This window comes from Scatophagus argus, chromosome 22 (assembly GCF_020382885.2).
Source record: "Scatophagus argus isolate fScaArg1 chromosome 22, fScaArg1.pri, whole genome shotgun sequence".
Taxonomy (NCBI): domain Eukaryota; kingdom Metazoa; phylum Chordata; class Actinopteri; family Scatophagidae; genus Scatophagus; species Scatophagus argus.
The window spans coordinates 2,705,412-2,727,317 of record NC_058514.1 but is presented as its reverse complement, the minus strand read 5'-3'; the positions used below and the strand labels follow the sequence as shown (position 1 = coordinate 2,727,317).

Here is a 21,906-nt window from a genome sequence, read left to right as displayed (position 1 = left end):
GTACAAGGCTATCTCCTAGCATAGCCGTGAAATAAGGACGCGGATTGGTCGATATACTTTTGGCTCATCCGTTATTGGTTAATCTCCAGGCACCTGCTGGCACCTGTCGCGCGACCTAAAGAAAGTTTGGCCGCCAATGAGAAGTTTAGCACGGTGGGCTGGCCCATTGTTTCGTCCCGGAGGGGAGGCAGGAAAATCGAGTCTCGAACATACAGGAAGGAAACTAAAAGCCGTCAGACGGGTCTCTACCTTTATGAGGAAAGGAATGGAGTGCTCCAGGAACTCTATCCTGCTAGAAACGCTCAAAGGAAACTTTATAAGTTCAGCTTTCTTTTCTGGAAAAATAAAAAACTCACCCATAGAGAAACAATTGGTGGAATAGAGAGTTTGCCGCTAATTTAAACATGGCGTCCGAGGTGAAATTAAACGGGAATGAACTTTTGGAAGTTGACATATGCGACCGCGGCGTGTGTTCCGAGGACGAGAGCGGCGTTTTTGTCAACTCTGCCGCCTCCCTCCAGGATGATTTCTCCGGCTTCCAGCGGTGGACGCACCCCGCCGAGTCACCTAATGACACATCATCACCGCTGGGACAGCAAGTCCACAGCGGACACGGAGCTCCGCCTGGCACTGCCAGCCAAAGAGCCAACCCGGCCGCAAGCAGTGACTCTGAATCCCAGGGAGATGGGGTTACAGCTCTGAGGACTTCCATAGTGGACTGTCTGCTGGTGGAGCTTTATGAAACGTGCAGTGGAGGCAGCAGGAGGAACGTGGACAGCTGGGACAGCTCCACGGAGGCGTCCGGCTCTGATGCTTTCCTGGGCCGCAGTAACTCCGGGTCCAGCTTCCTCCAGGAGCTCCAGGAGAAGCACACCAGGAGGCATCAGATGAACTACCTGGACCAGAAAGGTGAGGGGTGTTAACAGATCCTGTAGGGACAGGGTCTGGTCCTATCAAGTCAATTTATTCATAATACACCACAAAATTACCTCAAAACGAGCCAGCAAGAACAATTTAAAGTGATAATAATTTCTATTTGGTGTTTAAATTATATCCAATAGGCATAATTTCTAAATCTAATGAAATATTTCCTTCTAATGTCAGTGACAGTGGATTCATCTGTAAATAACTGTTTTCTTAATAAGAATATATCAAAATGATAAAAGAGTATGTCAGATGGCAAATCATCAGCATCACTGCAGCATATGTGCAGACATGGATACAACTTCTGTAATAAAATCCCCAACTCAGGGGTGTTTTTATGTGCTCTTACTTAATTATACTAATTACTTTACAAGGAATCCTTTGTACATGTTTACCCAAAGTACTCTGTGGCATCCGTTATTGAAGAAAGTCAACAGTTTAGCTCTCACATATTCGATAATGTAAAGCAAAGATAAATGTTGTGTGCTTCACACCTTTGCAGTCTTAAAGTGATTGGACTTGTGTTCGTCTACCGCAGCGTTTGCAGCAGTGTTGATATTGGAAAGCAGCAGCCGCTTTCTGTTGGTCTGCTGCAGCAGGTGACGTCCCACAGGTGACACCTCCGCTGCTCGGCTGGAAAAGTTGTCCAGAAACTACGACTCGGTGCTTCACGTGGCACGGATGTCTAGATAGCTCAAAAGATTTCCCACTCACGACATCGCATCTTGAGTAAACAAGATGCTCCTGCTCCTCAGGGGTGGGTTGAATGCACAGCAGAAATCTCACTACGCTGCACCGAGTGGATGCCAAATACTGAATAAAATTTATAAAAGAGCTACCTCACTGCATGGATCTCACCGACATGAATAAGATTATTACACACCAGGAAGTGAAACTGTGCTGCTCATGTCTGGTTGATACATAATCTATTTAAGAGGTCAGTTTAGGGGCCAGTACATTCATAGAAATTTTAATGAAGTAAGTGTTAACAATCATGACTGGAGGTTATAAATTATCCATCTGGTTAATTACAGCGTGTGCCCGCGTGCAGTTAACTTTTATCTCTTCCTATTTTGGAGACAAACAGCAAACAGTGCAGATAAATTTGATGACATGAGACTCTGATGCACCTCAATTAATTTGATTTATTCAGTCACATGAGTCTGTAATGAGCTGTGCCTTTTTATGTCATTAGTTTATCGCTATAAGCAGCATTACAGGGATTCGATCAGATATCAGGAGAAGCCAAACTGGCTGGAGAACAGTCTCGTTTCACGTGACTGACTGAATGCCTCAGACCTCCACAAACGCACTCGGACACACGGAGGAGTGTGTCGACAGCTCGCTCGCCGCTCCTCATTGTGTGCCGCGGTCTTACTGTGGACGCCATTGTTTCCTCTGTTAAAGTGGAATCCTACAGTAAACACATCCAGGCCCGTGAGTTCAGTGTTTGCCCTCTGCACATGTGAGCCTCCGGTCAAGTTAAACGACGCAGGGCTGCCACTCAGGAAGAGGAAGCGATAAAGCCACAGAGCAGCTAAAACATGGAGGCACTCAGCCCAGTCAGCTGAATAAAGCCACAAATGTTTCAGTTGTTTTTTCATATCAATATTTCTGAAGTGACGTAGCTCAGATTACTTTGAGCTGGTAGAGGAGGAGAAGGAGGAGCAGCAGATCACCTTGACACCAACCGACAGCTGGATATTTTAAACATAATGTTGTGATTTTTCCAGGTGTGTTTGTGGGGAAAAGACCCCCCCCCCCAAAAAAACTTATCCAAGTGGTTTTTGTGCCTAAGCCTAAGCAGACCTTAACTGCAGCATTGCTGTCACAATGCAAACTGAAACATCACATTTCAACAATATGAAACAGACAAACGTGACAAATCTGTGGCTTGCAGGAACAAACAAAGCCAACGTTTATCCTGTTGACTGGGTTTGAATTCTCCCAGTGTGCTTTGCAGGTGCTTAATGGATGATGGTCCCCTTTGATACTGATATAAACTGAAATATAAAAGCAACAAATCCTTTTTTGAAGCTGTAGCAAGCAAATATTTTAACTTTCGGACCAGCTGACCAATTTGAAAGAATATAATTTATTTCGTTTTTGTCCACTGATTTCTGTGAGAGCGACAATGTTGATTAAAAAGGGTTTGAATCACTGGTCTCCACAGATCTGTTTATATGGCTCAGATCTGTGTCACCTTCAGCTGAAAATCAGATTTTCATCTGTGTGTGTGTGTGTGTGTGTGTGTTTGTGTGTTCATGTGGGGCGCTGTTCTGGTTTTCATTTCTTCTTTGCCTGCAGCTTGGAAAACAGACAAATGGCTGTGATATTCTGGCCCAGCTGTGCAGAGTGCAGACATCACATGTTGTTTCAAACTAAATTAAGTAGCTTTATTTAGAAAGCATCATATTCAATAAGAACAGAAAAACATGGGACTTTTTGTTCTTTATAGAAACTTCAAATGAATATCCTGAAGCTCAAACAAATTAAACTCACATCTCTTTTATCAAGGAAACACATTTTTGAACAGATTTTACATTTGTACACTTGTAATCACTTCTGGAGATAATTTGGGGATTGCAAACATTGTTGTGCGGTGTACCTTTTCATGGAGAGACAAGTCAGCTCTCAGGTGTACACAACACCTGGCACACCTGTGCAATCAGTTGCTTTTATTTGTGCATTTTCGAGACAATACTCACTGCAATAAAATAATCTTCCCAAGTAGACATTTAGATATTTACACCGGGATTTGGGCTTCATCCATTCATGTTAAGTTTGTTTGCCTTCTCGGGGGGGAAACACCAGGAAAGCCTGGGACATTAATCATATGTATGACTTGTACATCAACACTGTGGAAACCCTGACTCGATGATGTTTCTGTGTTTGCTTTTTCAGCCCTGGAGGAGCTGCATTCAATCATCCAGGAGGTGAAGTACCGTACTGCCCTGCAGTCGGCCAAGCTGATTCGCCAGCTGAGGAGGCGGGACCGACTTTACCACAAACTGCAGAAGAACTACGACATCATCACAGCCTGCCTTCAGGCCGTCTCACAAAAACGACGTAAGAACACACTCGCTCTTCCTTAGCTTTGATGCTGAAACAAAGACCTGCTGGAAGTCGGTGGTGTTACGGGAGGTGTGTTAACTTCCAGGAGAAGGCCTTGAATTTTAATAAAATGACCACAGATGCTGTTCACGTGATGTATTCATGAGCACGCATTTATTTTATGAGTCAAAGGTGTGTTTTCCTGTCTCTTCTGTAACTAGCAGGACACAACTACAAGATCCTTTTGTGTTGTCTGTATAAGCAGAGTAGTCTCATAAACAAAAATTTAGTTTGATCTGATAAAATTTACTTCCTTTTGGAATCCAGAGCTATGTTTTAAGTGAGTGAACAAATGAGTTTCTGCACATCTTTGATACGATCAGATGCTCTACAAACCATCACAAGCTTAAAATCCAGAGAAAAAGTTCTTTTCAAGAAGGGTAAATGCATGTGTAAGATAACATAAATTTACATGTTTGTACATTACGTAGGACCCTGCCCTCCTTCTCATATCACATGTAGTATGGAAATCGCTCTCATATTTCCATGGCACACTGTGGCACAGACCCAAAGCACATGACTCTGGAGGAATCGTGTTCATTTTCATATCTGCGTCTCCCTGCCCTCCGACTCCAGCCCAGCCCGGCCTGGAAGGAGAAGAGAAGCGATTATGGATTTAAGCCTCGATCGAAATTAAATGTTGTGACTATACTCCAGCACTGCACTTACAATACGGCTAAATCCATGATGTTAACATGTTTGAGAATCCTTCTGTTTGACGTAGACAAAAATGAGCCTCATAATCAGCCTTTTTATTCTCATAATGATGTGACAAATGAACAGGGATTCAGCAAAGTTAAACGTACTTGAAGGAATCGGTCACTGATTATGATTAGCCAAGCAGCTGCTGGTTAACGTGCTGAGGCAGTGGGTGTTGCCAGTGATGTGTGGTGTTCATGCATACGTTCATAAAGATAAAAGCCATTTTTGAGAACCTGCGCCCCATTTTCATCAAATACAGAACTCTGAAGTGACGAGAAGTGACAAGAAGAATAGCAGCAGTCAGATTTCAATGCTAACTTGGCTAAACTGAGCTACTCTTGACCAGGAGCTAACCAGCCTGTGCCTCATGTTAAAGTTACCTCACAGGTCGTCTGTCGCTGGCTTCAGTGTGGAGGATGTTTGACTGACCCGACACCTCGTCGCTGGCATTAAAGAACCGAGCAAGCGCTAAATGTCAGGTGTAATCAATAACACTGGTGTTGTCATGACTTTGTCACCTGGTGCGAATATTTCCTCATCCGTGTCAATATTTTATCACTTTATAGAGTTGAGTGATGTCAGCATTTTAAAATCAGGATCATGACAAAATAATCTCAGTTTGTGAGATTAAGTTTACAAAATTTAACCCAAGCTTATATTTTCATGATGGAGGTTAAATTAAAGTTGCTAGAGCAGTCGTTCAACTGAAACACGTAGAGACAAGATAATGTGTCGTGATGGATCGTTATCATCAAGGCCTTTTCTCAGTCATCATCCGGACTGTTTGCAGATGTTGAAGCCATTAAGGCTGGATGTCTTTTCCATTCAGGAAACATTTGCTGTACATGGAAGACTGACTCATAATGTCATGCATCATTGATTCATATTGCAGACATCATTTCTTTAATTGCTCTCCATTTTTTGACAAGCTGTTTGGTGAAGCAGGTGACTGCAGAATCTAAATATTAGCACATTTGGCCGACTCGAATCCGGTGGGTAGCTCGTAAGTGAAGTGATTTCGAGGTAAAATTTCCCCTGTTTGAATCCCAGGATGGGTAACACTGCTTCAGAACCGCCGACAAACATAAAGATGGCCAATCAGTTTCCACTTCCTCCCTCAAAACTGACGCCGAAGTATCCTGGATACCAGCGCTGCCATCTTGTTCTGGTAACATCGTCTGGAGCCCATACACCCTTCTGACCCAATCAGGGGCAGCACTCAGCTTCAGCTGTCAATCATGACATCTCAGCCCCCTTTTATAGTACGGCCAAATCAGTGCATGTTTCAAATAATAAAATCCCACCATGCGTCTGCTCCTCTGTGATTGGTTTAGCCTGGGAAAATCAGTGAGTGCTCATGGATTTTACCTGCATCCACCTGGCTAAAGCTTTATGTCAGTGGTGGACTGAGGGCACCCTGGAGGACTCTTCACCACATTTTTTTGCCCACTGGGTCTCTTTAGAGGCCACTTTATCATCTCTCATCTCCAGCGTGGCATCACGGGGGTTGTTGTCTTCGTTATCAACCAAACACAACGCGCCATTAGCTTGAATTAAACCGTGGATTTCTCTGGGTTTGAACGTGTTGGAAGCATTTGGGATAACGTAAGAGCAAAATGCAACAAAAGTATAGGTCTGTAGCTGGCACAGACGTAGATCCATTCTGTCTCTTTGCATTTGGATGCAGTGGATGTTGCCTTTTGGTTCATAAATAAAATCTTTCACTGGCATCCCGGTTTGCTTCACCTCTGCACTGTGGATTTATGTTTGAGATGATTTCCAGTAGCTTCAACAGCTCCACCATTACCTCATCCTCCTCTGTCGCCTCCCCACGTGCCTCCCGGTCCTCGCGCCTCCTCCTGGTGACGCCACAGCGGAGGAGGAGGAGGACGAGGATGTGCGCAGCATCAGCAGCACTACCGACAAAAAGCGACAGGAACCGATTTCCTCCCAAACCTCTCGGATATTTTTTTGGACGTTTTGTGTATTTTCTGTGGGCCTCCGAGTCGAGACGTTTCACTGAGGGATGAACGGAAGCTCGTTTCTTTTCTGTGGGAGTCAGGCACGTAAGCGGTCACCGGAAGAGATTTGAAACGCGCTGATCAGTGTGATCGATTAATTTTTAACATCTTGTGGGGGCGAACAGCTGCCTCTCTGGGTGATGAATTCTCCGTCGCCGAGGAAGGAGCTAACGGGGGATCAGTGAAAGCGGGACAAAGCGATGAGGTGATTGAACGGCTTTGGTTCCCGATGAGGCAGGAGCGGCTCCACGCCGGCGGCAGGAGGCCGAGGGCGGGCGTCAAGCAGCGGCAGCAGGGATCGGGAGGGGTCGGTAACATCATCAGCAACGTCCTGAAGAAACGGAACGGCATCTCCAGGAGCGCACCGCGGCTGCTCTGCACCTTAGAGCCAGGTGACCTGTCCGGATCGGGCACTTGTCAGTAGGTCTGCGGTGGGTGGGTGGGGGGGGGCACTGCATTCATCATTTGTTTTTATTTTATTATAACAATATCTGGGAACAACGTGCTTCCCTGCCAGGATGAATGCCTAGATGTTGTTTTTCGGTGGCTGCAGCTGTTTTCCCAAAGTGTTTCCTGTTTATTTACTGCATAAACAAGCCTGCACTTATTTTCTGTGTGTCTCATGTTATGCTGCAACCTCATGTAGCCAAAGTGGGCAAGCGGTTGTCACATTATTTTGTTAAAATTAGGAGTGTGAAACCAGACTGAATAGCTGCTGTGAGCTACAGGTTTCATACTAATGGTAATAATGTAATAATTTATCAGACTGAGGGAGATGAACACTTTTCACTCATTGTTCTGCCTCCTCTTGTGTATACCTGGACACCCCTGACACAGTAGACTTGTAGTTAGCGGAAACATCCAGATTTCTGCTGGCATTCATACACTTTTGACAAGTCATTTAAAGAAACACCAGATGTCTCATATTAAACATCTGCCAGTTTCCAAGCAGCTGTGATTTGGGACATCAGATGGCTGGAAATGGAAGTAAAAGAAATGTTTTTACTGGTGCAAACGGAGAGCTTTTCCATAAAGGACACGAAAGTCATAAATCTGTGTGGTGTTGATCAGTGAAGACGAGGACACTGTGAGTGGAGGACTGAGTGTACACCAACGCAGCAAACCCTGAATCTCCTTTATACCTGATAAACAGGAGTAAAACCTTCCTCTCTTCTTGCCTTCTGTCCTCGTTTCCTTCCTCTCTTCCCTTTTGCCTCTTTCCATCCTCATCCTTCCCTCCCTCGAACTGTCCCTCTGAAGTGGTGGAAAGCAGCCAAGTACATTTACTCAAGTACTTGTACTTTTTGAGATATTTCAATTTCCTGAAACGTAAGACTTCTACTCCACTACAATCCTGGAGGCAGTTTATCTCCCTTTTCACCACTACTTTGATGTGATCGCTGCGGTGACTTTGCAGATTCAGATTAATGCAGTCAATAAATAATGTAGGATTTATTGATAAAGTTCAAGATAAAAACTTAATTGATTCCTGGGAGGATAAACCACCATCCACAAGTTAGCTTCACTGTTACCAGCTGCAGCATTGAACTGATGTGCACATTAATGCATCAGTAATACAATGAAAAAAAACTACTGCAGACTACAGTTTATACTTTAAGTACTTCTTCCACCATTTCCTTCCCTCTACATCCTCGATAGGTTCATTTAACTTCGTCTAAACTCTGGAGGATTAAATTATCACCTGCTGTGATGAGGGTGAAGACCTCCGGATCTCAGTAGCGCCTCCAGCCTGTGCTGAAGACACGGTTCGTGTCAGTCGTGTCGGTGTAATCCGTGACGGGGAAGTGGGAGGGTTTTCCGTGTTAATCCTCTGCCGAAGCTCTGAGGGCAAACCGCCGAGTAAAGCGACGCTCATCCGCTATGGCGCAGGACAAAGCGACAGAGGCGGACGGTGCAGGTTATAAACATCATTTTGTCTTATTTTAGGGACTTTTTGTTGTCGTCGTGCTGACGTCGTTCATGCTTGCCGTTTGAGACGCCGACTAAACTTCCAGAGACTCAGCTGGAGAGAAAAGGCCCCTCTGCGGTCGGAGCAGTTGGCCCGGAGCCGAAACATGGCGGGACTTTCGCTCTTAACTTCAGATCAAAGTTTCATTTCCGTTTGCCCCCCCTCTCGGTCGAGGTTTTAGTCTTCTGCACTAAACCTTCTCCTGAGTTTTTAGTGTATGTGAGAGATCTTGGAGGATTTGCAGTGCAGCGCCTTCAGCACCCCGCGGAACTGGACAGCGACTCTTCCGTGATTCGGAGCACCAAACTCCGTTCAAAAATCTGTCATTTTTACGATAGCCGTAAATCGCGTGTTTGCTTTATATTCGAATATCGAATCAAAAAAGATTATCATGTACATGAGTTCATCGTGCAGGTAGAAACACACACAAAGCTCCCGGTGTTTGGATCTTTATTTTCTCTCTTCGGTTTTGTGATAAACTGTTGCCTAACACCAGATCACCGACGTTTTCATTTGTGGAAAAAGTCTGCAGGCTGTCACGATGCTGTTCATCATCTGTAACACATCGTACTGAGAAGCAGCTACTTCCTTGTGATGGGAGGGATTTGACCCAAATAATAAATTCATGTTTTTCTTAGGCATTTTGGCTGCTTTCTGAAACCCGTTTGTCTTCTTAATATTACCTTTAACCACCTTTAATGTCTTAGGTACAGGAAGTATTGAATCAGTGAAACGGTGGCAGGAGCCTGGTGACGCTCCGTTACGCTCACATTGTGTTCACAGCTGTATTATATTCTATGATAGAAGTTTGTTCAACCTGAAGGACATTCTTTTATGTCGCCCATGTATGCAGGTTTTCCTACATTTTTCTATTCAGTAACTTTGGGATGGTGACTAACGCAGTGATAATCACTCATGTTTGGTTTGAGACAAGTTTGACCAGGTGTCTCTGGTTTGCTTGTAGGAGTGGACACAAGGCTGAAGTTTACCATCGAACCATCGCTGGGAAAGAATGGATTCCAGCAGGTAAACCCAATGGAAATATGCTTCAGATTCGGCAGTTTGTCTGATCTGCTGATCTGATATCATGCATACGGGTGTGTGTGTGTGTGTGTGTGTGTGTGTGTGTGTGTGTGTGTGTGTGTGTGTGAGAGAGAGAGTGAATGTCAAAATGTTGACCTGTTAAACACTCTTTTTCTCTTAGCGGCGCTAAATGATGTAGTATTAATACAGTAGGTATTGTTATTGTACTACTGGGTTACTGGGTTACAGCCATGGCCTCATCAGGGGTGTGTTGGTAAATTGAAATGGTAAATAAAACTGTTTGTGTGTGGTTTTTGTTGTTTTTTTTGAATGCAACAAAGTTTTGTCCTGATGTGCACTGTATGGTGTATAGCCTGAATGACAAATAAGGTCTATCTCTCCATCTATCTGTTCTTTCCTGCAGTGGTACGACGCCCTTAAGGCCGTGGCCAGACTCCCGACTGGGATCCCAAAGGAATGGAGGAAGAGGGTATGTACCTTAAACTAAGTATAACATGGTATTGTTGAGTGCACTGTTGTCTTTTCCCATGTTAGCAGGCTGTACCCTACATCATACATTTATCCTCTCTGTTTGAACCCAGAAGTCACTTAGCAAAACAAAGTGATGACCCAGTTGTCCTGTTACAAGTTATTGTCGTCAACCTGTGAGCGGAGGGTTTTGCAGTCTTTAGAGAGACAGGAACAATATTCAGAGGCACTTTGTCTTCGGCTCCATTTATCTCACATCATGATTTCATCTCTTTGGAGGCGAGAGCAGGGAAATGGAAGTGATTGCTTTCATGTTGTCAGAGGACGTAAACAATGAAATCTCCTTCCCGAACTTGCAAAACAAATTGAGCCACTGTGAGCAAGGAGCCTCTTGACACAAGTGCTGGAGGAAAACGAGACCCAAGAAGGTAAAATAGGAAAGATGAAATATTTGCTGACATGGCTCAGTGGGGACTGTCGTCTCTCTGCAGGTTTGGCTGACACTGGCAGACCAGTACCTCCACAGCATCTCTATCGACTGGGAGAAGACGCTTCGGTTTGCCTTTAACGAACGCAGCAACCCCGACGACGACTCCCTCGGCATCCAAATCGTCAAGGCAATCACATCGTACTGTTGTGTTGGGGGTTGAGGATGAGATGAATGTGTGTGGGCAGCGTGTGTGTGTGCTGACTTAGCAGCACGGGGTCCAGTGGTGAAGCCTCAGCATTTTTCCACAGCGTGCAGATTAAGATTAGAGACTGTTCAGGGTCACCAAAACATAATATTACTTTGGTGCATTGGTAGTCCTGCAGCCCATCTGGGATGATATTTTACCAGAGTTGTTGAGATTTATTTATTTTCTAATAAATATGTGTTTTAAAAGTGTTTGTAATGATATCCAGCAGTTGGATGAAAGCTGATGTGATCATGAAGAGCAGCATCTGGTAGAGGATGTTTGCTTGGCATGACTGCGTCACAGAAACATCACGGTGACTCAGAGATTCAACAGGGCAAAGTCCGATTGTCGGCTTCACTGTGTTTACCTTCCTGTCACAGTCTTTGTCATAAATACATCAAATGACCATATAATCACATAATGCCCTGACTTGTACTTAAATAATCCACGCTGTACACCCTCCAGGACCTGCACAGGACGGGCTGCAGTTCTTACTGTGGCCAGGAGGGGGAGCAGGACAGGGTGGTGCTGAAGAGAGTGCTGCTCGCCTACGCCCGCTGGAATAAAAGTGTGGGCTACTGCCAGGGATTCAATGTACTGGCCGCACTCATTTTAGAAGTTACTGAAGGCAATGAGAGCGACGCCCTCAAGGTATTAAACCTTTGTTTGTAAAATACCCTCAAAATTAGTTTTATGCTGGAAAAATTGCTGCCTCTCTTGAATACTGATTAAACTTCACTGTCTTTTTCTGCGCTCAGGTGATGATCTATCTGATTGACAAAGTGCTGCCTGAGAGTTATTTTGCCAATAACCTGCGAGCATTGTCAGGTAAACGCACTGACACGCATGCAGGCTGACGAAAACTGAAAAAGGCAACACGTGACGTTTTGATTTCAGCCTTGAAATAAACAACAAGTTCTATAAGTTTATACAAAATAAGTACGGATACATTAGAGACAGATCAGTCCACTCGACTGATTGATTTGTCCTTCAGTGGAAATTAATTTTAAATAAGTTTTCTGAGAAATTCACTTGTTCCCATATCTGTCACTATATGCTGGTTTACTTAGTCTTCTGTTATAATTAGGGTGTTGGACTATTGGTTGGACCAAACAATGAATTAAAATATATCAACTTTGACTGTGCAAAGAAAAGTATTTGCCAGTAATTCATTGTTCAAAAAAAGATTTTAATTACAGACCTAATCATCCATAGTACCTACTGATCTGAGTAACTGATCTGTAACGTGTCCCTCTGTCAGTGGACATGGCGGTGTTCAGAGACCTGCTGCGTCTAAAGCTGCCCAGACTCTCCCAGCATCTCCACCACCTGCAGAAAGCTGCCAACAGAGAAGCTGGAGGTACAAATCTGTGTGTTTCTTTTTATAAAAAGGCGTTAACGTGAGCATAAGCTTAAGAAAACAGCACCGTCTGTGTGGCATTCGCATGTTTTGCCTTAATGCGTAGAGGCCTTGTTGAGTGACGGATACACCTCATGTCACAGGTAACACGTCTGTTTTCTCTCAGGCAGCTACGAGCCTCCGCTGACCAACGTGTTCACTATGCAGTGGTTCCTCACCATGTTCGCCACCTGCCTACCGGCGCCCACCGTGCTGAAGATCTGGGACTCGGTTTTCTTCGAGGGTTCGGAGGTGCTGTTCAGGGTCGCCCTCGCCATCTGGGAGAGACTGGGAGAGTGAGTGGAGCCTCATGTGAATGATGTGAATTGTCCGGTTTTGTGCTATTAATCAACATGAAATATGATTATTTTAATGCTTGAACATTAAAAACAAAAAAACAAAAAACACAGCCCTATGCTCAGACACCCAGACCTGCTGAATTCTCCAAGTCTGGTGAGGATTTTGATGTTTGATTATTAGGAAACTAAAAATGAATGTCTACATAAGCGTATTTATTTGTAGACATCCTGCTCTCCTCTCTAGATTCTTTTCTGTTGATGTTTGCTTCCTGGTTTTCCTGCTCATCTTCCTCCCTCCTTGTCTGTCCAGGAGGATCGAATACTGTCAGACAGCAGACGAGTTTTACAGCACAATGGGATGTCTCACTCAGGAGATGCTGGAGGACAACCTCATCGATTCTACTGAACTCATGCAGGTACCCGATCTCCATTGATTTTTTTAAAAAAGAAAGAAAATAAAGCAGAATCTGCAGACAGGTTTTTGGTGAGTCCGTGCAGTATTGACCAATCATGTAGGACCAGGCCCCAGCTGCAGAACAGGATGTGAACTGAAATGTGATATTGGAACCCTTTGGTTATTGTCTGATGATGATTTTGTTTTTGATAATTTTATCTGCGTTCATTACAAGAGAGTCGTCTCTCAGCTCCAGCACCGTTCTCGCTTCTCGAGTTGGTAATGGGACTGTAAACAATGGCCGGCGCCTGGAAGAGGAAGCTTTGGACTGAACATCTGTTATCTGAAAGCCTGCTGACTACCCAGAAACACTGGTCATTACCCTCAGAGGCTAATTCTGTGATTGACACATGATAGCTAATGGGTTCACAAACAAAACCCTTCACACAATTTTAACCTCTTTTGTGATTTTTTTTTTTTTTGTAAATGTAGAATATCCAACTATGTCCTCAAAAACACCTCAACCACCTCTGCTCTCCCCGTCTCACGACTGTGAAACCAAGAAGGGGTGGCCATCTTTGGAACTGTGTGTTTACAGATATTCTGCATATTGTGCCTTTAAACTGATACAATCCCAACGTTTTCCCTCCGCCCTCCTCCCTCCTCTCCTTCTGTCAGGAGGTCTACTCCATGGCCGTGTTTCCTTTCCCTCAGCTGGCTGAGCTGAGAGAGAAATACACCTACAACATCACTCCGTTCCCTACCTCAGTCAAATCCAATGGAAGGTTTGTTCATTATTAATGTCACTGTTTTTTAATGTTTTGATCAGAAATACTGAAGGTAAATATTAAACAGAGAACCTTTAAACTAGAGGCTTGATTTTCTTTTTAAAATAACTTTTGATGCGTGTGTCTGTGTGATATGGCGACGATGGTTATAGCACCAGCAGTGATGATGATGTTATTATCTGTAGTGGCGGTCTGGGCAACTGGGAGAGTGATGACGACGCCGACATGGATGATGAAGACTCTGTGGTGACAGCGCTTGGTTGCCTGGGTCCCCTGGGGGGCCTGCTGGCCCCTGAGCTGCAGAGATACCAGAAACATCTGAAAGGTCAGCACAGCCACATGAATCATCGCACAGGACGTCTTTAATGACGGCCTCTGGAGAGCGTTCAGAGACAGCAGCCAAGTGGCTCAAGACAAACTGCCGCCCCAAATTCTCATGTTCTGCCCCCAATTTGACTCCAATTACAAACTGTCTCTGATCTGTTTCCTCCAGACAAATCCCCACTTCCTCCTCCTTCAGTGGCTCCTCCAGAGATGGAAAAAAAAATGCAAAGAGCCTGAGGGATTTAGTTAAAAACATTGGTTTAGATCTAAAGCAGCAGCCATCACGCTCCACAGAGATTTAGAAATGACTTTAGAGAAATGAGTGCTTCATTTAACATCACAAGTAGATCTCAGTACAACTGAACTGACCTGGTTCTAAAGGGAAACGTGGCTCATACTCAAAAGAAAGTGAAGCAAATGAAAGATCAGTAAATCATTCCGAGACAAAGTCCACCACCACCAGCTGCTTTGTGCCGCTGGGTCGGATTAGGTTTTTGCAACATAAAAAGAAGGAAGCTGCCGATGGAAAAACAAGTTTCAACACACTGACCTTTTTCTGTGAAGCCAAGGAGAAAATGTCAAACATGTCTCAAGAAAATTTCCTTGTCTTCAAAGGCTGCTTTTGCCTAAAAGTATATAATGTAATAATATCATGTCATCAAAAGCAAAGAAAAAATCAGTAAGGACTGACTTTGCTGGATCGACTTCATCCAGAAAATTCTAACTTTAGACTGAATGCATTTTTGTGGTGTGTAAGACAGTCTCAGTCAGTACGTATTTCAGGAAACCTTTGGTCTTTTAGATATAAAATAAATACAACAAACTCTTTTTTTTACTTGGCACTTAGTTTAGTGTCTTCAGTACTCAGCCGATCTTGATTAAAGGGGATAAAAACAAAACTGGGTGAGCAAATAAGTTGGAAAAGGAGCTTAAAAAAGCCACATTGGATTTTGGCTGATTTGTGTATTTTGCTGGAATGTTTCCTTCCCCCCTTTGTGAACCAAAGCCCTTGACTCTAATCTCCGAATCTCTCGATTTCATCTGTCAGTCTCACGGTCTGAAAGCCAAAATCACAGTCATGGAAAAGTAGAAAAACTGTTTGATTTTGGTATGAAAAAAGCACAACATGAGACCTGATTATTCTTCTCTTGACCCCCAGACCAGCGAGCAGAGCAGGGGAACATCGCAGAGCTGAGCCCAGGAGCGGTGGGAGCCGGAGGGGCGGGAGGTGGAGGAGGACGAGGGGGTGCCAAGGCGGAGCATCAAGCAGCAATCAACAGCATGATGATGGAGAGAATGAACACCGACATCTACGCCCTGAAGAAGCAATACGCACGCATCAAAAGGCGTCAGCAACAACAGGCTATGCAGCTCTACATTCGCACAGGTGTGTGTGTGTGTGTGTGTCACTCTTTGACTTTCCACTGTTTTGTTTTTATTCTTCAACTATTATGCCTTTTCCTGATGTGGAAGCACAGCTACTGACAGAGTAACCCAGCTACAGCGACTTATTGTTCATGAACACATAAACATAGAAAACAGAACAGTTCAGTTTTGAGAAATAGCCCCTCATGAACCTTTTGATGCTGAAACCAGAGATTTTCAAAGAGAGAGGCAGGCCTCCAAACTGTTTCAGGAGAGGCTTTGTGAAAGGAAGTGAAAAAATATTAAGTTAGTTATCAAAAGGAAATCATGTAGAATCACCTGAATGTGTGGGATTAGGTTAAGAGAGTCCAGAGATACTGTCATTTTACTGTTTTCAAATATTCTCTCTCATTATATTCTCAGAAGTTCTCTCTCCCTCTTTACATGTTTCATATGAAGTTTCATATGAAATATCATGTTTTAGACTGTGTTGACTCAATTGATACAGTCACACAGTCATGATCCTATAGGACTCCATGAATTAAGTGAAACTAAGCAGGTAAGCTGTGGGTGGGGGGTTTGCTGTTTGGTGACAGTAAACCAGGAGAGACTTCTTCTATAAACGACACTGTAAGCTTTCCCTGAGAAGCACAAAAGCATAGAAAACACAGAGGAGGCTCTAACCTGGGTAGAAACACATGCATGCAGCAGGAAGTTGGATGTTTCACAATGATGTGTGACTCGTAGGACCGAGACCTAAAGTGGCCACGAGTCCGGGTGTTCTTCAGGAGTGTCCCAACAGTTGCAGCGACGGTACTGGCCATCACACTGACGGTACTGGTGTCGGACCAAAGGGTCCTCTGAAACTGGGTGCTGTGGGGCTGATTTGGAGGGTCTTTAATGATTCATTCTTGTCGCATTAAAATAATTGAATGTTTTAAGGGGCATAGTCAAGAACTGCAGTCATGAAATCTTTTTATAATCAAGCCGTGTGTTCCCGAGGCAGATTTCCAGTCGAATTTTTCATTGGGTTTATGAAGAAAATCTCAAATTTCTGACCACAGTGTGCAGCATAAGAATTCACTGTTGAGTTTAATGTGGTAGAAAAAACCACATATATCATGCCTATTTTAAAATAAACTGAAGAAAAAACCCACGGGGAGGAAAGCATTGGAAATCTGGTGAGGGAGCTGCTGCCTCCACGTACACGCACTCTGACTAAATCAGGTTTTGGTTGCTTTAGCTTGAATACACATCACGCTCTCAAAATGCTGTAGGGTGCATTCATGTATGATTTATTTTGTTCAATAGAAAGTGTTGAACAAACAGAGTGGTATTAAACACCTACATCTAAATATGTGGATACACAGTGTTCACAGCTGGTGATGGTTTTTCTTCTAGTTGAAGATGAAGCCAAGAAACCAGCTGTTTTCTGAATATGTGTTTCGAGACATCTGTCACCACTGTATATAAGACGGGTCCATCACTTAAAAAGCCAGAAAATGATGCTACAGGGACAGTTTTAATGAAAAAACACTGTGTGCTTTTATTGCACTGATAATTCTGGAGAGCATCCATTCATCTCCAGTAGTGTCAGATGTCTCCAACTTGATTTGATTTTGCAAATGATTCATGTGTCTTTGGGTGCATGCTGATTTGGGCAAACGCTGACTTCTGTTAGCAACCTCTGATTCCTTCCGTTTGCTGCTCCTCCCATCTAACATTTGGTCTGTGAAGCTTGTGTAACAGTATTACATTGAGAGCTGATGTTTTTGCCCTGTCCAATTCAAACATCTGTTCTCCTCTCACCACACGCTAATCATCACTCATATAAACACTGAAAAGCTCAGTAATCAGCTTTTACAAAGATATGTTTACATTAACGTGGTTTACTGACATGGAGAAAAGGCCAAAACACTGTATTTTACTGTGCATATATTAGGAGAGAAATTAATGTGCACTTGGCCAGTAGTCCAAAATACTGTGTGTCTCATTCTGTCCTGATGTATAAAAAAATCTCTGGACGCCCTCTGGTGTCTTGAGGTTTGAGGCTACAGCTGCTCTGAACAGCTGACTGTTAATGTATTTATGTGACTCAGTCGCAGCTGCATGTTTAAACAGAAATGGTTCATTTCTGTCTTTGCTATAATGCAGATGCAAGAAAATCAATCTGAGAATTTTGTACTATAGATACATTTTTCATGCGTCATTTATTTAGTAAAATAACATTCTGATGATTCAGTTTGCGCGGAAATGTAAAACAAACTAAAGCCTTATAGAAAAATTAATAAACCACTAAGAGCAACCAAAGTCCTGGGAAACATATACATCTCTTGTCTTTTCTTAAAATTGTCAGTGGAGGGGGAACATTTGATCATTTTCACGCTATACTATGTACTGTGCTGTTGGCTGGGCCGAGCATCCATTGTAAACCTATATTAATTTGTTTTTGTTTCCCCTTACATTCTCTCCAGACAAGTGCCCCGCCACCCGTGTCCTGGCCTCCCAGCTGAACCCTTCCGGCTCCGTAATCAACCACCTCCTTCTGGGTCGGAAACCACGCGGAGGCTCCAGACTCACATCCACTAGCACATCCACACTGCCAGGGTCACGGGCCACTTTTCTGTCCCAGAGTCAGAACTCCCCGACCAGGCAGCGCTGTGACTCCAACAGCACTGGATCCCCAGGGAGCACTGGACGAGGCGCAGGGTCGCCTTGGCGTGCTCATGTCCGGGCACATCGAAGGAACATAGCCAGGGCCCGAGCACAGTTGGGCTTTGGCGATTCAGAGGAAAGGGAAGATGAGGAGGAAGAAGGAGCATTGGCTGGAGTGGAGGGTAAAGAGGAGAGGGAAGTTGAGGAAAATGATAATGAGGAAGAGAAAGAGGGGGTTGACTCTTCTGTCTCTCCATCTACTGATCCATCTGGTACAGAGTCAGTATGTGAAGAGAACCAACAGGTTGCAGATGAGTCCAAAGAAGTGGAAGTTGCAGAGGTGGTGGTGCAGCTGCACTCCCTGGATTTAGAGAAAGAATCAAATGTGACCTCCCCAAACAACGCAAACTCAGATGCACAACCCACCCTACCAGAGCCTAAACCTGTACCCCAAGTCCCTCTTCTTCCTCCTCCGCCGTCCTCGAACAGACACAAGGAGTCTCATTTCTCAGGTTCAGGGAGAAACAGCGCCTCTGACAGACACCTTCCCACCATTGCTTTACCTCCACCTGACCGCTCCTTCAGCATCCCTTCTTCCTCACCTTCCACCGCAAGTCCTACCTCTTCTCCGGTCCCTACATCTGCTTCTCTCGGCCCGTCCTGCTCGTCTTCTCCATCACCACCCTCCACTCCAACACCAAGCTCCACATCCTTCCTCTGGCCATCCCCTTCAGCTAATGACCCCTCCTCTCTCTCTCTTCCGGCATCCTCAACCTTTTACAAAACTTCCTCACCCTCTACTCCCTCACTTTCCTCCATCTCCTCATTGTCCAGATCTCACATGTCCTCCTCTCCGTCAACCCCAGTGTTCTCGTCCACCGGCGCCATCACTCCCAAGCAGCAGGTTTTTTCCCCATTCCCTAGCGTAAAGCAACCAAGGAAATCAGCTGCAGCCAGAAATCTCGGTCTCTATGGCCCTACATCCAGAACCCCCACTGTTCACTTCCCTCATCTCACCCGCAACCTCAACCGTAGTAGTGGTGTTGGCACTACCGGGAGGCGATGAAATCTCTGCGCTCATGACCTGATGCTAGAAACACACCATTGTTACACGAAAAGATCATTCTATATAACTACACCGTGTTGCCTCCTACATACCAAGAAAATTACCTGTATCTTATTTGAAGTAGATTGAAAGTTCTAGAAATGTACAGTTCAGATGTGTGTAGAAATTGCCTGAAATTCACAAACAATTACAAACATTTAGGAACTAGTTGATAATTACTGGTGAAGGGAATTTCTTTATTTTGTTTAAGGTTTAATCAACATTTACACTGTACGTCTAAGGTAAAGCTAACACAGGACTGTAAGACTATTACAATATCAAGCCCTTTACAGTGGCCTATGCAGGTCCTCCTTGACCAAGATGGATACATGATAAAAAAAAAAAAAAGATGAGACATCACATGTGAACTATGTTTTTAGGACTTTACATTGAATTTGTGCTGGACATCTGTTCAGTAATGGTTTGTGAACCTCGAGAAAAGGATTGTCCCTGGACTGAAACATGAAGAAACTGTGGCCTGGACAAATGCTTCCTTCTGGACTCAGTATGGATCACATGTGGCCACTTGATGAACTACCTTTTTTTCTATGAGATGACACAATAGCCATCCAGTTGTTTTTATGCCAAGAAACAATAGATTCTTAAGAATTGTTGTAAATGTGTGTGCCCAAAAAACTTCCCAATCTGAAAAACTTTGATGTCCTGAAGCACTTGCCATTTTTTGTTCAGTCTGATGGTGAAATCATTCTGTGTGTGCACTCTGTAACGTGACTGTTGAACACCAGGAATGTAATATATCAGTAAATAATTAAGAAAGCATGAATGGTAATGCTACTCCTAGCTTGGCCAAGTTTCGCTTGGACCATTGGGGTGTGAATACTGTGTAAATGAAATGTGGGAGTTCAAAATATGAAGGAATTTGTCACATAAAATCATAGTGGTTAAAATATGGTGTAAAATAAACTTGCACAGCGATTAAGTTGAGACATCAAAGTTGATTCCTATTCCAAGCCCTATGAAAGTATTCTTACTTAGAAACTTACCACACAGCTGCTGCTTCTCACTGGGTTTTAAAAATGGAGTCCGGTTGGGTAAACACAGGCAAAAATCGCAGTGTGGTCAGTCATGTCCTACAACCTCTCAGTGAAAACAAAATGTAAAAACTGCAGCACAACATATTGCTTCATTGTTTTTACATCTGATGTTTTTGTTTTGGTGATTTGATTCACAGAAATCAACTTTTTTCTAAATGATAAATCAAAACAACCATTGACAGGTCACTTGTAATATTCCGTTGGCATGAAGAAGACAAATTTAACCTATTTTGAATGTTGCTAAATGTTAGTTTCAACAAGACAAAGATTATAACTGGAAGTGACATACATTATAGTTACTAGTCTTGGGCAATTCATTACCAGAATTGTACAAAAAATCCACAAGTTAAAGCTTTTAATATACATAATTTGGCGCCCAAGTGAATCTGTAATAACTGCCCCATTATTTAAAACCGTCATTTATAAGATAATAAACTTTAATTATTTTTTCTAGATGGGGTAGAAAAAGAGCTGCGCGCAGATGCAACATGTCACTTCCGGTTGCCATCTTCGTTTAGTTTAATAAACAGTTGCAACCTGTGAAACACGAGTCAAAAAGAAAACCTGTGCTGTGCAATGGATGGAACATTTTCCCCTCCTGTTGGCCATCAGGGTCGTTTAGGAAGGTGTAAATATCTTCAAAACGGCGGTAAGTGTTGTAGTGGAAAAAAAGAAGTTAGCTGTTAGCTAACATTTAGTATTACTCCAGATGACTCAAATGTGGAAAGCCGTGAACAAGGTTCCAACAGAGACACGAACCAGAGCTGAACTGTATTTGCTTTTTCTGGATGTGCGCCGTAAGAGGAGATTTGTCGTGTTTAAGTGAAATGTGGTCAGTGAGAAGCTACAGAGCAGTTTACTTTATTTGGGCTTAAGTTAGCTAACGTTAGCTGCCTAGTCCCAAATGGGGCTACAGAGATGTTCAAAGCATCACGTTCTCATATTGTCGTCTTTAAACCAATGCAGTTGGCAAAATCTTAATTAAAATGAAGTGTGCTGAGAAGTTCATAGCTGTTATTATTCAACACTGTATGCAATGATGATATGTTTTGATATTCTCATGCCAATGCTCTCCATTGTGATAACATGTAAAAGTGTTAGCATGAAAGACCAGATCCAGTAATCCTCCAGGGACTCGAGAATGATTTTGTCCTCTGATTTTTAACCATCACAACTGTGTTATGAAAAGATCAAGTTACAACTTCAATCAAGCATCTCTGTACACATCTTTATTACTATTTTAGTCTTATTTACAGCCTCACAAAAATCTTTGTTTGTTGTCATCTTCAGTATATTCAGCCATATGTTTGTTTAAGGACATTGTTTTGCAAGGTTGTTCTCAGCAGTATTGGAAAAATGGAAATACACTGGAAAACATTTGCTGCTTCATGAGCTTTCAACTGAAACTGTGGAAACCTGCCAACTTCGTGTCATCTTCCTCATCCTGTTACTCACAAAAACACATAAATACTGTAATTTACTGACAGCAAACAAGGTTTTCTCCATATTTGGTTTCACATAAAATAGCAGTTGTGTGTAGCGTGTGCATGCGTTTGTCTTTGACTGACTGTACTGTATGGTGTAAGTAAAGAGAAATCGCACC

The 21,906-nt window shown here is 43.5% G+C and overlaps 1 protein-coding gene across 4 annotated transcripts; it reads left to right on the top strand.

Annotated features, from left to right (window-relative positions):
- The first annotated feature begins 165 nt into the window (after positions 1–165).
- On the top strand, positions 166–20,202 carry tbc1d30 (TBC1 domain family, member 30). Of its 4 annotated transcripts, XM_046378652.1 has the most exons (15): positions 166–909; positions 3,829–3,993; positions 9,695–9,756; positions 10,178–10,243; positions 10,734–10,859; positions 11,385–11,570; positions 11,678–11,747; positions 12,181–12,279; positions 12,446–12,614; positions 12,928–13,033; positions 13,690–13,796; positions 13,985–14,124; positions 15,283–15,510; positions 16,236–16,322; positions 17,963–20,202. In XM_046378652.1, exons 1-15 carry the CDS (start codon positions 405–407, stop codon positions 19,207–19,209), a joined length of 3,363 nt encoding a protein of 1,120 aa, XP_046234608.1. In that variant the 5' UTR covers positions 166–404; the 3' UTR covers positions 19,210–20,202. The 4 variants fall into 4 exon arrangements, with proteins under 4 accessions (XP_046234608.1, XP_046234609.1, XP_046234610.1 ...); XM_046378653.1 differs by lacking the exon at positions 16,236–16,322 and having other exon boundaries at positions 168–909; XM_046378654.1 differs by lacking the exons at positions 166–909; positions 3,829–3,993 and adding an exon at positions 6,406–7,153.
- The last annotated feature ends 1,704 nt before the right edge of the window (positions 20,203–21,906 follow it).